At 43.8% G+C, this 15,622-nt stretch overlaps 1 protein-coding gene across 1 annotated transcript in view; it reads left to right on the forward strand.

Annotated features, from left to right (window-relative positions):
• Positions 1 to 15,622, forward strand: part of LOC133542865 (lipolysis-stimulated lipoprotein receptor-like) — a 71,784-nt gene that overhangs the window by 11,821 nt on the left and 44,341 nt on the right. The window contains exon 3 of the mRNA XM_061887079.1: positions 3,366 to 3,485. Within this exon, the coding sequence (XP_061743063.1) occupies positions 3,366 to 3,485 (120 nt within the window). The remainder of the gene's footprint in view (positions 1 to 3,365; positions 3,486 to 15,622) is intronic.

Raw genomic sequence — 15,622 nt, forward strand, 5'->3', positions numbered from 1 at the left:
TTCTACCGCTTATTCCCTTTTGGGGTCGCTGGTGCCTATTTCAGCTACAATCGGGCGGAAGGCGGGGTACACCCTGGACAAGTCGCCACCTCATCACAGGGCCAACACAGATAGACAGACAACATTCACACACTAGGGACCATTTAGTGTTGCCAATCAACCTATCCCCAGGTGCATGTCTTTGGAGGTGGGAGGGGCCTATCCCCAGGCGCATGTCTTTGGAGGTGGGAGGGGCCTATCCCCAGGTGCATATTTTTGGAGGTGGGAGGGGCTTATCCCCAGGTGCATATCTTTGGAGGTGGGAGGAGCCTATCCACAGGTGCGTGTTTTTGGAAGTGGGAGGAGCCTATCCCCAGGTGCATGTCTTTGAAGGTGGGAGGAGCCTATCCCCAGGTGCAAGTCTTTGGAGGTAGGAGGGGCCTATCCCCAGGTGCATAACTTTGGAGGTGGGAGGGGCCTATCCCCAGGTGCATGTCTTTGGAGGTGGGAGGGGCCTATCCCCAGGCGCATGTCTTTGGAGGTGGGAGGGGCCTATCCCCAGGTGCATATTTTTGGAGGTGGGAGGGGCTTATCCCCAGGTGCATATCTTTGGAGGTGGGAGGAGCCTATCCACAGGTGCGTGTTTTTGGAAGTGGGAGGAGCCTATCCCCAGGTGCATGTCTTTGAAGGTGGGAGGAGCCTATCCCCAGGTGCAAGTCTTTGGAGGTAGGAGGGGCCTATCCCCAGGTGCATAACTTTGGAGGTGGGAGGGGCCTATCCCCAGGTGCATGTCTTTGGAGGTGGGAGGGGCCTATCCCCAGGTGCATGTCTTTGGAGGTGGGAGGAAGCCGGAGTACACGGAGGGAACCCACGCATTCACGGGGAGAACATGCAAACTCCACACAGAAAGATCCCGAGCCTGGATTTGAACCCAGGAACTTCCTATTGTGAGGCAGACGTACAAACCCCTCTCCCACCGTGAAGCCCGGCTCCAATTATGTCACGTTAAATTTTCCACTTTGAGATATTTTTTGGGGAAAATGTAGCATATTTTGTGTTTGCCATATAAAAAACTGAGCTGTTTTTTAAAAAAAGGGCCTAAAAACAAACAAACAAAACATAAACAACAATAAAACTTAAAATTGACGGATAGATCTGAAGTTGATTTCGAGATTATTGTGTTAAAAGTAAACAGTAAAATAAAATGTTTTATTAGTTTTCTAACACTTTAATGAGTAGGAAACTTTTGGATCCTCAATCATTTTAGTGTGATTTTTTTTTTAAGTGTCATTGCTCCAAAAATAATAATTAAAATCAAGTGTGAATGTTGTCTATCTGTGTTGGCCCTGAGATGAGGTGGCGACTTGTCCAGGGTGTACCCCGACTTCCGCCCGATTGTAGCTGAGATAGGCACCAAAAGGGAATAAGCGGTAAAAAATGGATGGATGGATGTTCTGAGTTATTGACCTTTTTAATGCTCCAATTATTATATAATTTCAAATATTCCACTTAAAAAAATTATTGGGTGAAAATATTGCATATTTTGTGATTTTTTTCCATTAAAAAAAATAGTTTTTTTTGTGACAAAAAGAGCATACAACTTAAATCTTTAAAATCGTTATATTGACAGATGGACCTAATGTTATGTAAAAGGAAATTAGCTAATTGTAAGAAATGTACTTTGTTGCCATCAAGGCCAGGGTTAGTCGTCGAGTATTTGCTAAAACACTGTGGAGGCACGTTAGCATACTTGTACTATTTTTATTTCACGACTCCCATTGTTTTGTACAATATTGTTTATCTTTTGAAGAAGCACAATGTGTTTGTTTTTTGAGGATTAGTGATGTAACGTTAGCTAAGACACTGTGGAGGGACGTTAGCTACTTGTACTATTTTTATTTCACGACTTCCGTTCTTTTGTACAATATTGTTTATCTTTTGAAGAAGCACAATGTGTTTGGTTTTTGAGGATTAGTGATGTAACGTTAGCTAAAACACTGTGGAGGGACATTAGCCAAATGTAAGAAATGTACTTTGTTGCCATCAAGGCCAGGGTTAGTTGTCGAGTATTTGCTAAAACACTGTGGAGGCACGTTAGCATACTTGTACTATTTTTATTTCACGACTCCCATTGTTTTGTACAATATTGTTTCCTTTGAAGAAGCACAATGTGTGTGGTTTTTGAGGATTAGTGATTTAACGTCAGCTAAAACACTGTGGAGGGACATTAGCTAAATGTAAGAAATGTACTTTATCTGTTGCCATCGAGGCCAGGGTTAGTCGTTTAGTATTAGCTAAAACACTGTAAAGGGAAATTAGCTAATTGTAAGAAATGCACTTTGTTGCCATCAAGGCCAGGGTTAGTCGTCGAGTATTTGCTAAAACACTGTGGAGGCACGTTAGCATACTTGTACTATTTTTACTTCATGACTCCAATTCTTTTGTAAAATATTGTTTCCTTTGAAGTAGCACAATGTGTTTGTTTTTTGAGGATTAGTGATTTAACGTTAGCTAAAACACTGTGGAGGGACGTTAGCTACTTGTACTATTTTTATTTCACGACTTCCGTTGTTTTGTACAATATTGTTTATCTTTTGAAGAAGCACAACGTGTTTGTTTTTTGAGGATTAGTGATTTAAGGTTAGCTAAAAGACTGTGGAGGGACGTTAGCTACTTGTACTATTTTTATTTCCCGACTTCCTTTCTTTTGTACAATATTGTTTATCTTTTGAAGAAGCACTAAGTGATTGTTTTTTGAGGATTAGTGATTTAAGGTTAGCTAAAACACTGTGGAGGGACGTTAGCTACTTGTACTATTTTTGTTTCACGATTTCCGTTCTTTTGTACAATATTCTTTATCTTTTGAAGAAGCACAATGTGTTTGTTTTTTGAGGATTACTGATTTAACGTTAGCTAAAACACTGTGGAGGGACGTTAGCATACTTGAACAATTTTTATTTCCTGACTCCCATTCTTTTGTAAAATATTGTTTCCTTTGAAGAAGCACAATGTGTTTGTTTTTTGAGGATTAGTGATTTAACGTTAGCTAAAACACTGTGGAGGGACGTTAGCTACTTGTACAATTTTTATTTCCTGACTCTCATTCTTTTGTAAAATATTGTTTCCTTTGAAGAAGCACAATGTGTTTGTTTTTTGAGGATTAGTGATTTAACGTTAACTAAAACACTGTGGAGGGACGTTATCTACTTGTAAGAAACTTACTTTAATTTGTCGCCATTAGTCAGGTTAGTCGTTTAATATCAGCTAAAACACTGTAAAGGGACGTTAGCATACTTGTACTATTTTTATTTCATGACTCCCGTTCTTTTGTCCAATGTTGCTGCCGTTGAAGAAGCACTAAGTGATTGTTCTGTGTGGCGGTGCAGAGGCGGACCTGCGCATTGCAGACGTGCAGTGGGGGGACAGCGGTGTGTACATCTGCCAGGTGGTGATCGCAGACGACCTGGAAGGAGAGAATGAAGCGTCGGTGGAGCTGCTGGTTCTTGGTAAGTCATGTGTCACGCAGATGGAGTGGTGTGCCGTGCCAGGGACTTCACTAACTATGTACGTCTCTTCTACTTGGCATCGTTACATTCAACATTTGTACACAAACCCCGTTTCCATTTGAGTTGGGAAATGGTGTTAGATGTAAATATAAACAGAATACAATGATTTGCAAATCCTTTTCAAGCCATATTCAGTTGAATATGCTACAAAGACAACATATTTGATGTTCAAACTCATAAACTTTATTTTTTTTTGCAAATAATAATTAACTTAGAATTTCATGGCTGCAATACGTGCCAAAGTCAATCAATCAATCAATCAATGTTTATTTATATAGCCCCAAATCACAAATGTCTCAAAGGACTGCACAAATCATTACGACTACAACATCCTGGGAAGAACCCACAAAAGGGCAAGGAAAACTCACACCCAGTGGGCAGGGAGAATTCACATCCAGTGGGACGCCAGTGACAATGCTGACTATGAGAAACCTTGGAGAGGACCTCAGATGTGGGCAACCCCCCCCCCCCTCTAGGGGACCGAAAGCAATGGATGTCGAGCGGGTCTAACATGATACTGTGAAAGTTCAATCCATAGTGGCTCCAACACAGCAGCGAGAGTCCCGTCCACAGGAAACCATCTCAAGCGGACCAGCAGCGGAGAGATGTCCCCAACCGATACAGGCGAGCGGTCCATCCTGGGTCTCGACTCTGGACAGCCAGTACTTCATCCATGGTTATCGGACCGGACCCCCTCCACAAGGGAGGGGGGGACATAGGAGAAAGAAAAGAAGCGGCAGATCAACTGGTCTAAAAAGGAGGTCTATTTAAAGGCTAGAGTATACAGATGAGTTTTAAGGTGAGACTTAAATGCTTCTACTGAGGTGGCATCTCGAACTGTTACCGGGAGGGCATTCCAGAGTACTGGAGCCCGAACGGAAAACGCTCTAAAGTAGTTGGGAAAGGGCATGTTCACCACTGTGTTACATCACCTTTTCTTTTAACAACACTCAATAAACGTTTGGGAACTGAGGAAACTAATTGTTGAAGCTTTGAAAGTGGAATTCTTTCCCATTCTTGTTTTATGTAGAGCTTCAGTCCTTCAACAGTCCGGGGTCTCCGCTGTCCTATTTTACGCTTCATAATGCGCCACACATTTTCCATGGGAGACAGGTCTGGACTGCAGGCGGGCCAGGAAAGTACCCGCACTCTTTTACTATGAAGCCACGCTGTTGTAACACGTAGCTTGGCATTGTTTTGCTGAAATAAGCAGGGGCGTCCATGATAACGTTGCTTGGATGACAACATATGTTGTTCCAAAACCTGTATGTACCTTTCAGCATTAATGGTGCCTTCACAGATGTCTAAGTTACCCATGCCTTGGGCACTAATGCACCCCCATACCATCACACATGCTGGCTTTTACACTTTGCGCCTATAACAATCCAGATGGTTCTTTTACTCTTTGATCTGAAGGACACAACGTCCACAGTTTCCCCCCAAAAATTTAAATGTGGACTTGTCAGACCACAGAACACTTTTCCACTTTGCATCAGTCCATCTTAGATGATCTCGGGCCCAGCAAAGCTGGCGGCGTTTCTGGGTGTTGTTGATAAAAGGCTTTCGCTTTGCATGGTAGAGCTTTAACTTGCACTTACAGATGTAGCGACAAACTGTATTTAGTGACAGTGTTTTTTTAAAGTGTTCCTGAGCCCATGTGGTGATATCCTTTAGAGATTGATGTTGGTTTTTGATACAGTGCCGTCTGAGGGATGGAAGGTCACGGTCATTCAATGTTGGTTTCCGGCCATGCCGCTTACGTGGAGTGATTTCTTCAGATTCTCTGAACCTTTTGATGATATTATGGAGCGTAGATGTTGAAATCCCTAAATTTCTTGCAATTGCACTTTGAGAAAGGTTGTTCTTAAACTGTTTGACTATTTGCTCACGCAGTTGTGGACAAAGGGGTGTACCTCGCCCCATCCTTTCTTGTGAAAGACTGAGCAGTTTTTGGGAAGCTGTTTTTATAGCCAATCATGGCACCCACCTGTGGGATGTTCCAAATAAGTGTTTGATGAGCATTCCTCAACTTTATCAGTACTTATTGCATCCTTTACCAACTTCTTTGTCACGTGTTGCTGGCATCAAATTCTAAAGTTAATGATTATTTGCCCAAAAAAATTAAGTTTATGAGTTTGAACATCAAATATGTTGTCTTTGTAGCATATTCAACTGAATATGGCTTGAAAAGGATTTGCAAATCATTGTATTCTGTTTATATTTACATCTAACACCATTTCCCAACTCATATGGAAACGGGGTTTGTAGATCCACTCATTTGTTTACATTGAGGAGCGCTAGCTTTTTTTAGCGGTGAGCTATTTTATCCTCCTATGGTGTGTAGTGAAGAATGTTTAGCTATTCCTCGTCCTCCAGTGATAATGGTACTTGTAAGAAACTTACTTCATTTGCCACTATGGAGGTGAGGATTAATCATTCAGTATTAGCTAAATCACTGTGAAGGGACGTTAGCTACTTGTAAAAAAAAGTACTTTATTTGTCACCATGGAGGCGAAAATTAGTCATTTAGTATTAGCTAAAACACTGTGGAGGGGCGTTAGCTACTTGTAAGAAACTTTATCTGTCGCCACAGAGGCGAGGATTAGTTTTTTTGTGATTTTGTTTACATTGATGAGCGCTAGCTTTTGTTAGCGATGAGCTATTGTATCCTCCTACAGTGTGTAGTGAAGCATGTTTAGCTATTCCTCGTCCTCCAGTGATAATGATACTTGTAAGAAACTTGCTTCATTTGTCACAATGGAGGTGAGGATTAATCTTTTAGTATTAGCTAAATCACTGTGAAGGGACGTTAGCTACTTGTAAAAAAAGTACTTTATTTTTCACCATGGAGGCGAAGATTAGTCATTTAATATTAGCTAAAACACTGTGGAGGGGCGTTAGCTACTTGTAAGAAATTGACTTTGTCGCCATGGAGGCGAGGATTAGTCATTTAGTATTAGCTAAAACACTGTGGAGGGGCATTAGCTACTTGTAAGAAACTTTATCTGTCGCCACAGAGGCGAGGATTAGTTTTTTAGTGATTTTGTTTACATTGATGAGCGCTAGCTTTTGTTAGCGATGAGCTATTGTATCCTCCTACAGTGTGTAGTGAAGCATGTTTAGCTATTCCTCGTCCTCCAGTGATAATGATACTTGTAAGAAACTTGCTTCATTTGTCACAATGGAGGTGAGGATTAATCTTTTAGTATTAGCTAAATCACTGTGAAGGGACGTTAGCTACTTGTAAAAAAAGTACTTTATTTTTCACCATGGAGGCGAAAATTAGTCATTTAGTATTAGCTAAAACACTGTGGAGGGGCGTTAGCTACTTGTAAGAAACTTTATCTGTCGCCACAGAGGCGAGGATTAGTTTTTTAGTGATTTTGTTTACATTGATGAGCGCTAGCTTTTGTTAGCGATGAGCTATTGTATCCTCCTACAGTGTGTAGTGAAGCATGTTTAGCTATTCCTCGTCCTCCAGTGATAATGTTACTTGTAAGAAACTTGCTTCATTTGTCACAATGGAGGTGAGGATTAATCTTTTAGTATTAGCTAAATCACTGTGAAGGGACGTTAGCTACTTGTAAAAAAAGTACTTTATTTTTCACCATGGAGGCGAAGATTAGTCATTTAATATTAGCTAAAACACTGTGGAGGGGCGTTAGCTACTTGTAAGAAATTGACTTTGTCGCCATGGAGGCGAGGATTAGTCATTTAGTATTAGCTAACACACTGTGGAGGGACGTTAGCTACCTGTAAGAAACTTTGTTTGTCGCCACAGAGGCGACGATTAGTTTTTTAGTGATTTTGTTTATATTGAGGAGCGCTAGCTTTTGTTAGCGATGAGCTATTGGAACATCCTACAGTGTGTAGTGAAGCATGTTTAGCTATTCCTTGTCCTCCAGTGATAATGGTACTTGTAAAAAAACGTACATTATTTGTCGCCATGGAGGTGAGGATTAGTCATTTAGTATTAGCTAAAACACTGTGGAGGAATGTTAGCTACTTGAAGGAAATGTACTTTTTTTGGCACCATGGAGATGAGGATTAGTCATTTAGTATTAGCTAAAACACTGTGGAGAAACGTTAGCTTCTTGTAAGAAATTTACTCTATTTGTCGCCATGGAGGCGAGGATTGGTCATTTAGCAGTAGCTCAAACACTGTGGAGGGATGTTAGCTACTTGTAAGAAACATACTTTATTTGTCGCCACAGAGGCGAGGATTAGTCATTTAGGGATTTTGTTTACATTGAGGAGCGCTAGCTTTTGTTAGCGGTTAGCTATTGTATCCTCCCACGGTGTTTAGTGAAGCATATTTAGCTATTCCTCGTCTTGCAGTGATAATAATACTTATAAAAAAACATACTTTATTTGTCGCCATGGAGGCGAGGATTACTCATTTAGTATTAGCTAAAACACTGTGGAGGGACGTTAGCTACTTGTAAGAAACTTTGTTTGTCGCCACAGAGGCGAGGATTAGTTTTTTTGTGATTTTGTTTACATTGAGGAGCGCTAGCTTTTGTTAGCGGTGAGCTATTGTATCCTCCTACAGTGTGTAGTGAAGCATGTTTAGCTATTGGGGCGGCATAGCTCGGTTGGTAGAATGGCCGTGCCAGCAACTTGAGAGTTGCAGGTTCGATTCCCGCTTGTGCCATCCTAGTTACTGCCGTTGTGTCCTTGGGCAAGACACTTTATCCACCTGCTCCCAGTGCCACCCACACTGCTTTAAATGTAACTTAGATATTGGGTGTCACTATGTAAAGCGCTTTGAGTCACTTGAGAAAAGCGCTATATAAATATAATTCACATATTCCTCGTCCTCCAGTGATAATGGTACTTGTAAAAAAACACACTTTATTTGTCGCCATGGAGGTGAGGATTAGTCATTTAGTATTAGCTAAAACACTGTGGAGGGACGTTAGCTACTTGTAAGAATCAAACTCTATTTGTCGCCATGGAGGCGAGGGTTAGTCATTTAATATTAGCTAAAACACTGTGGAGGGACATTAGCTACTTGTAAAAAACATACTTTATTTGTCGCCATGGAGGCCAGGATTAGTGATTTAGTATTAGCTAAAACACTGTGGAGGGACGTTAGCTACTTGTAAGAAATGTACTTTATTTGTCGCCATCGAGGCGAGGATTAGTGATTTAGTATTAGCTAAAACACTGTGGAGGGACGTTAGCTACTTGTAAGAAATGTACTTTATTTGTCGCCATCGAGGCGAGGATTAGTCATTTAGCATGAGCTAAAACACTGTGGAGAGGCGTTAGCCACTTGTAAGAAACATACTTTATTTGTCACCATGGAGGCGAGGATTACTCATTTAGCATTAGCTAAAACACCGTGGAGGGGCGTTAGCTACTTGTAAGAAATGTACTTTGTCGCCATGGAGGCGAGGATTAGTCATTTAGTATTAGCTAAAACACTGTGGAGGGATGTTAGCTACTTGTAAGAAACTTTATTTGTCGCCACGGAGGCGGGGATTAGTCATTTAATGATTGTTTACATTGAGGAGCGCTAATTTTTGTTAGCGGTAAGCTATTGTATCCTCCTATGGTGTGTAGTGAAGCATGTTTAACTATTCTTCATCCTGCAGTGATAATGATACTTGTAAAAAACATACTTTAATTGTCACCATGGAGGTGAGGATTAGTCATTTAGTATTAGCAAAAACACTGTGGAGGAACGTTAGCTTCTTGTAAGAAATGTACTTTGTCTTCATGGAGGCGAGGATTAGTCATTTAGTATAAGCTCAAACACTGTGGAGGGATGTTAGCTACTTGAAGGAAATTTACTTTTTTTGGCACCATGGAGATGAGGATTAGTCATTTAGTAATAGCTAAAACACTGTGGAGGGACGTTAGCTACTTGTAAGAAATGTACTCTATTTGTCGCCACTGAGACAAGGATTAGTAATTTAGCATTTGTCATTTAGCATTAGCTCAAACACTGTGGAGGGATGTTAGCTACTTGAAGGAAATGTACTTTGTGTGTCGCCATGGAGGTGAGGATTAGTCATTTAGTATTAGCTAAAACACTGTGGAGGGACGTTAGCTACTTGTAAGAATCAAACTCTATTTGTCGCCATGGAGGGGAGGATTAGTAATTTAGTATTAGCTAAAACACTGAGGAGGCACGTTAGCTACTCGTAAGAAATGTTATTTGTCACCACAGAGGCGAGGATTAGTCATTTATGGATTTTGTTTACATTGACGAGCGATAGCTTTTGTTAGCGGTTAGCTATTGAATCCTCCCACGGTGTTTAGTGAAGCATATTTAGCTATTCCTCGTCTTGCAGTGATAATAATACTTGTAAAAAAACATACTTTATTTGTCGCCATGGAGGCTAGGATTAGTCATTTAGTATTAGCTCAAACACTGTGGAGGGACGTTAGCTACTTGTAAGAAATGTACTTTATTTGTCGCCATGGAGGCTAGGATTAGTCATTTAGTATTAGCTCAAACACTGTGGAGGGACGTTAGCTACTTGTAAGAAATGTACTTTATTTGTCGCCATGGAGCCGAGGATTACTCATTTAGTATTAGCTAAAACACTGTGGAAGGACGTTAGCTACTCGTAAGAAATGTTATTTGTCACCACAGAGGCGAGGATTAGTCATTTAGGGATTTTGTTTACATTGATGAGCGCTAGCTTTTGTTTGCGATGAGCTATTGTATCCTCCTACAGTGTGTAGTGAAGCATGTTTAACTATTCTTCATCCTGCAGTGATAATGATACTTGTAAAAAACGTACTTTATTTGTCGCCATAGAGGTGAGGATTAGTCATTTAGTATTAGCTAAAACACTGTGGAGGGCCGTTAGCTACTTGTAAGAATCAAACTCTATTTGTCGCCATGGAGGCAAGGATTAATCATTTAGCATTAGCTCAAACACTGTGGAGGGATGTTAGCTACTTGAAGGAAATTTACTTTTTTTGGCACCATGGAGGTGAGGATTAGTCATTTAGTAATAGCTAAAACACTGAGGAGGGACGTTAGCTACTTGTAAGAAATGTACTCTATTTGTGACCATGGAGGCAAGGATTAGTCATTTAGCATTAGCTCAAACACTGTGGAGGGATGTTAGCTACTTGAAGGAAATGTACTTTGTGTGTCGCCATGGAGGTGAGGATTAGTCATTTAGCATTAGCTAAAACACTGTGGAGGGACGTTAGCTACTTGTAAGAATCAAACTCTATTTCTCGCCACGGAGGCGAGGATTAGTCATTTAGCATTAGCTCAAACACTGTGGAGGGACGTTAGCTACTTGTAAGAAACGTACTCTATTTGTCGCCATGGAGGGGAGGATTAGTCATTTAGTATTAGCTAAAACACTGTGGAGGGACGTTAGCTACTTGTAAGAATCAAACTCTATTTCTCGCCACGGAGGCGAGGATTAGTCATTTAGCATTAGCTCAAACACTGTGGAGGGACGTTAGCTACTTGTAAGAAACGTACTCTATTTGTCGCCATGGAGGCGAGGATTAGTCATTTAGCATTAGCTCAAACACTGTGGAGGGACGTTAGCTACTTGTAAGAAACGTACTCTATTTGTCGCCATGGAGGGGAGGATTAGTCATTTAGTATTAGCTAAAACACTGTGGAGGGACGTTAGCTACTCGTAAGAAATGTTATTTGTCACCACAGAGGCGAGGATTAGTCATTTATGGATTTTGTTTACATTGAGGAGCGCTAGCTTTTGTTAGCGGTTAGCTATTGAATCCTCCCACGGTGTTTAGTGAAGCATATTTAGCTATTCCTCGTCTTGCAGTGATAATAATACTTGTAAAAAAACATACTTTATTTGTCGCCATGGAGGCAAGGATTACTCATTTAGTATTAGCTCAAGCACTGTGGAGGGACGTTAGCTACTTGTAAGAAATGTACTTTATTTGTCGCCATGGAGGCGAGGATTAGTCATTTAGTATTAGCTAAAACACTGTGGAGGGACGTTAGCCGCAAGCGAGCTATGTTTTGAAGCGCTGCTTGCAGAGCAATAAAAAATTGTTTAGTTTTGAAGCCACAATACATCCATTCTCCTGCTTCTGTTTCCACTTGTAAGTGTTCTGTGTGTGTCTTGACTCGCGTGACAGAAATATCACCAGAGTGCAGCATCATGTCCGTTTAAAAAGTACAAGTATTTTCCAAAGCCTTCATTACTTCTTCAGTACTGCAGTACTTCTTAGTACCGGTGTACTCTGATGTGGTACTTGGACACAGTACAAGTCTCACTTCCAAGTAGACTTGAAGACTGGTCTGCTGCTTTGCAAGTGGACTTGAAGACCGGTCTGCTGCTTTGCAAGTGGACTTGAAGACCGGTCTGCTGCTCTGCAAGTAGACTTGAAGACTGGTCTGCAAGTAGACTTGAAGACTGGTCTGCTGCTCTGCAAGTAGACTTAAAGACTGGTCTGCTGCTCAGCAAGTAGACTTGAAGACTGGTCTGCTGCTCAGCAAGTAGACTTAAAGACTGGTCTGCTGCTCTGCAAGTAGACTTGAAGACTGGTCTGCTGCTCTGCAAGTAGACTTGAAGACTGGTCTGCTGCTCTGCAAGTAGACTTGAAGACTGGTCTGCTGCTCTGCAAGTAGACTTAAAGACTGGTCTGCTGCTCAGCAAGTAGACTTGAAGACCGGTCTGCTGCTCTGCAAGTAGACTTGAAGACCGGTCTGCTGCTTTGCAAGTAGACTTGAAGACTGGTCTGCTGCTCTGCAAGTAGACTTGAAGACTGGTCTGCTGCTCTGCAAGTAGACTTGAAGACTGGTCTGCTGCTCTGCAAGTAGACTTGAAGACCGGTCTGCTGCTTTGCAAGTAGACTTGAAGACTGGTCTGCTGCTCTGCAAGTAGACTTGAAGACTGGTCTGCTGCTCTGCAAGTAGACTTGAAGACCGGTCTGCTGCTTTGCAAGTAGACTTGAAGACTGGTCTGCTGCTCTGCAAGTAGACTTGAAGACTGGTCTGCTGCTCTGCAAGTAGACTTGAAGACTGGTCTGCCTCGGTATAAAAGCAGTGTGTGTCTGCAGTTGTGTAATGTTGTGTAATGTGGACTTCACAAGCGCACCTTTTCACCAGCAGAACAACAGAAGCTCGTTAACACTCTGATTTATAACAACATGTCTCAGCTTGTGTTTGTCTCTCTGTTGTCATGGCAACGCTCTGATTTAATACTTTTTTTCAAACCTTTACTGCAAATAACCTGAATTCACATGATGGCACTTTTGTTTGCTTGTTTGTTTGTTTGTTTGTTTGTGTTGCAGCGATATTGCGACTATTTATTGTTGACTATCTATATTGAATATTGTCACTATTTATTGTTAACTTTAACTTAATATTTTGACTATTTATTGTTGACTATTTACAGTGACAGTGTGACACGTTTACAACCGTTTCCATAGCAACACTTTCTGGGGCAGAACTATTTCTTGTCTGACACTGGAAGACGTACTTGTTGGCTTAAATACACACACACACACACACACACACACACACACACACACACACACACACACACACACAGACACACACACACACACTGCAACTTAAAAGTATCTCCAGTTAAAAGTGTATTAAAATAAAAGACAAGATGGCGAACAGAGCTTAAATGTCTAAATCACAGTTCTTCAATGTTTTCCACACCAAAAACTTCCAAACTGGAAAAAAAAAGCTCGACCAGAATTGTGTTTCAAATGAAACTTCTTCAAAAGGTGACTTGTTACTGTGCAGTACTAAGATATAATCACCAGCTGACAACTCGCATGCTAATTACTAGCATGCGAGTTGTCAGCGGTCTTGAATGCAAACATGAATAAAAAGCAAAAGTGGCAAAGTGAGTCTGGTGGCCTTGGAGCGGTGGTTGTGAGGTTTGAGACAGCGTGTGCGACCTCGCCAAGACCACCAGCAGCATGTGGAGTTCTGGACCAAACACTTCCTGGAAGAATTGGAGGCCAGCTTTGTGCGGTTCCGGCCTGAGTAGAGCTCGCTGCTGCTCCCCCGAGCACCAGTACCAGCACCCCAGCTTCCTAGAACCCAACTTCTCCTGTTTCTAGCTACGCCTCGGCCGCACAAAGCTCTAGCGCCACGCCAGTTCAAGGCCTCCTTGCCTCCTGTTCCACGCCAAGGTTTTGAGGAAACTGCACGGGAAGGAGCTATGGTCCTCCTCATAACCTCTATCCTGCCGTCCCTGGCTTCTGCTCAGGCCTCTGGTCAATATCTTACTGCGGCTACTCAACATCTCCATTAGCGAGGTCGCCACCCATCTCTTCCACGGCGGGGTCGTCGCCTACCTTGCTGCCGGTCTCTCTTCCCAGACGCCTCCAGTGGATCCACTCCAGACGCTACCGCCAGAGCCTTTAGTGGGTCCTTCCCAGATGCCTCCAGTGGATCCACTCCAGACGCTGCCATCAACTCTGCCTTTAGTGGGTCCTTCCCAGACGCCTCCAGTGGATCCACTCCAGACGCTATCCCAGACGCCTCCAGTGGATCCACTCTGGACGCTACCGCCAGAGCTTTTAGTGGGTCCTTCCTAGACGCCTCCAGTGAATCCACTCCAGATGCTACCGCCAACTCTGCCTTTAGTGGGTCCTTCCCAGACGCCTCCTGTGGATACACTCCAGACGCTATTCCAGACGCCTCCAGTGGATCCACTCCAGACGCTGCCATCAACTCTGCCTTTAGTGGGTCCTTCCCAGACGCCTCCAGTGGATCCACTTCAGACGCTGCCATCAACTCTGCCTTTAGTGGGTCCTTCCCAGACGCCTCCAGTGGATCCACTCCAGAGGCTACCGCCAACTCTGCCTTTAGAGGGTCCTTCCCAGACGCCTCCAGTGGATCCACTCCAGACGCTACCGCCAGAGCCTTTAGTGGGTCCTTCCCAGACGCCTCCAGTGGTTCCACTCCAGACGCTACCACCAACTCCACCTTTAGTGGGTCCTACCCAGACGACTCCAGTGGCTCCACTCCAGATGCTACCACCAACTCCGCCTTTAGAGGGTCCTTCCCAGATGCCTCCAGTGGATCCACTCCAGACGCTACCACCAACTCCACCTTTAGTGGGTCCTTCCCAGACGACTCCAGTGGTCCACTCCAGACGCTACCACCAACTCCACCTTTAGTGGGTCCTTCCCAGATGCCTCCAGTGGATCCACTCCAGACGCTACCACCAACTCCGCCTTTAGAGGGTCCTTCCCAGACGCCTCCAGTGGATCCACTCCAGAAACTACCGCCAACTCTGCCTTTAGTGGGTCCTTCCCAGACACCTCCAGTGGATCCACTCCAGACGCTTCTGTCAACCCTGCCTTTAGTGGGTCCTTCCCAGACGACTCCAGTGGATCCACTCCAGACGCTACCTCCAGAATCTTTAGTGGGTCCTTCCCAGACGCCTCCAGTGGATCCACTCCAGATGCTACCGCCAACTCTGCCTTTAGTGGGTCCTTCCCAGACGCCTCCTGTGGATCCACTCCAGACGCTACCGCCAGAGCCTTTAGTGGGTCCTTCCCAGACGCCTCCAGTGGATCCACTCCAGACGCTACCACCAACTCCGCCTTTAGTGGGTCTTTCCCAGACGCCTCCAGTGGATACACTCCAGACGCTGCCGTCAACTCCGCCTTTAGTGGGTCCTTCCCAGACGCCTCCAGTGGATCCACTCCAGATACTACCGCCACAGCCTTTAGTGGGTCCTTCCCAGACGCCTCCAGTGGATCCACTCCAGACGCTACCGCCAGAGCCTTTAGTGGGTCCTTCCCAGACGCCTCCAGTGGATCCACTCCGGACACTACCGCCAGAGCCTTTAGTGGGTCCTTCCCAGACGCCTCCAGTGGATCCACTCCAGACACTACCGCCAGAGCCTTTAGTGGGTCCTTCCCAGACGCCTCCAGTGGATCCACTCCAGACACTACCGCCAGAGCCTTTAGTGGGTCCTTCCCAGACGCCTCCAGTGGATCCACTCCAGACACCACCCCCAGAGCCTTTAGTGGGTCCTTCCCAGACGCCTCCAGTGGATCCACTCCAGACGCTACTGCCAGAGCCTTTAGTGGGTCCTTCCCAGACGCCTCCAGTGGATCCACTCCAGACGCTACTGCCA

The sequence above is a fragment of the Nerophis ophidion genome, linkage group LG25 (assembly GCF_033978795.1).
Source record: "Nerophis ophidion isolate RoL-2023_Sa linkage group LG25, RoL_Noph_v1.0, whole genome shotgun sequence".
Lineage (NCBI taxonomy): Eukaryota > Metazoa > Chordata > Actinopteri > Syngnathiformes > Syngnathidae > Nerophis > Nerophis ophidion.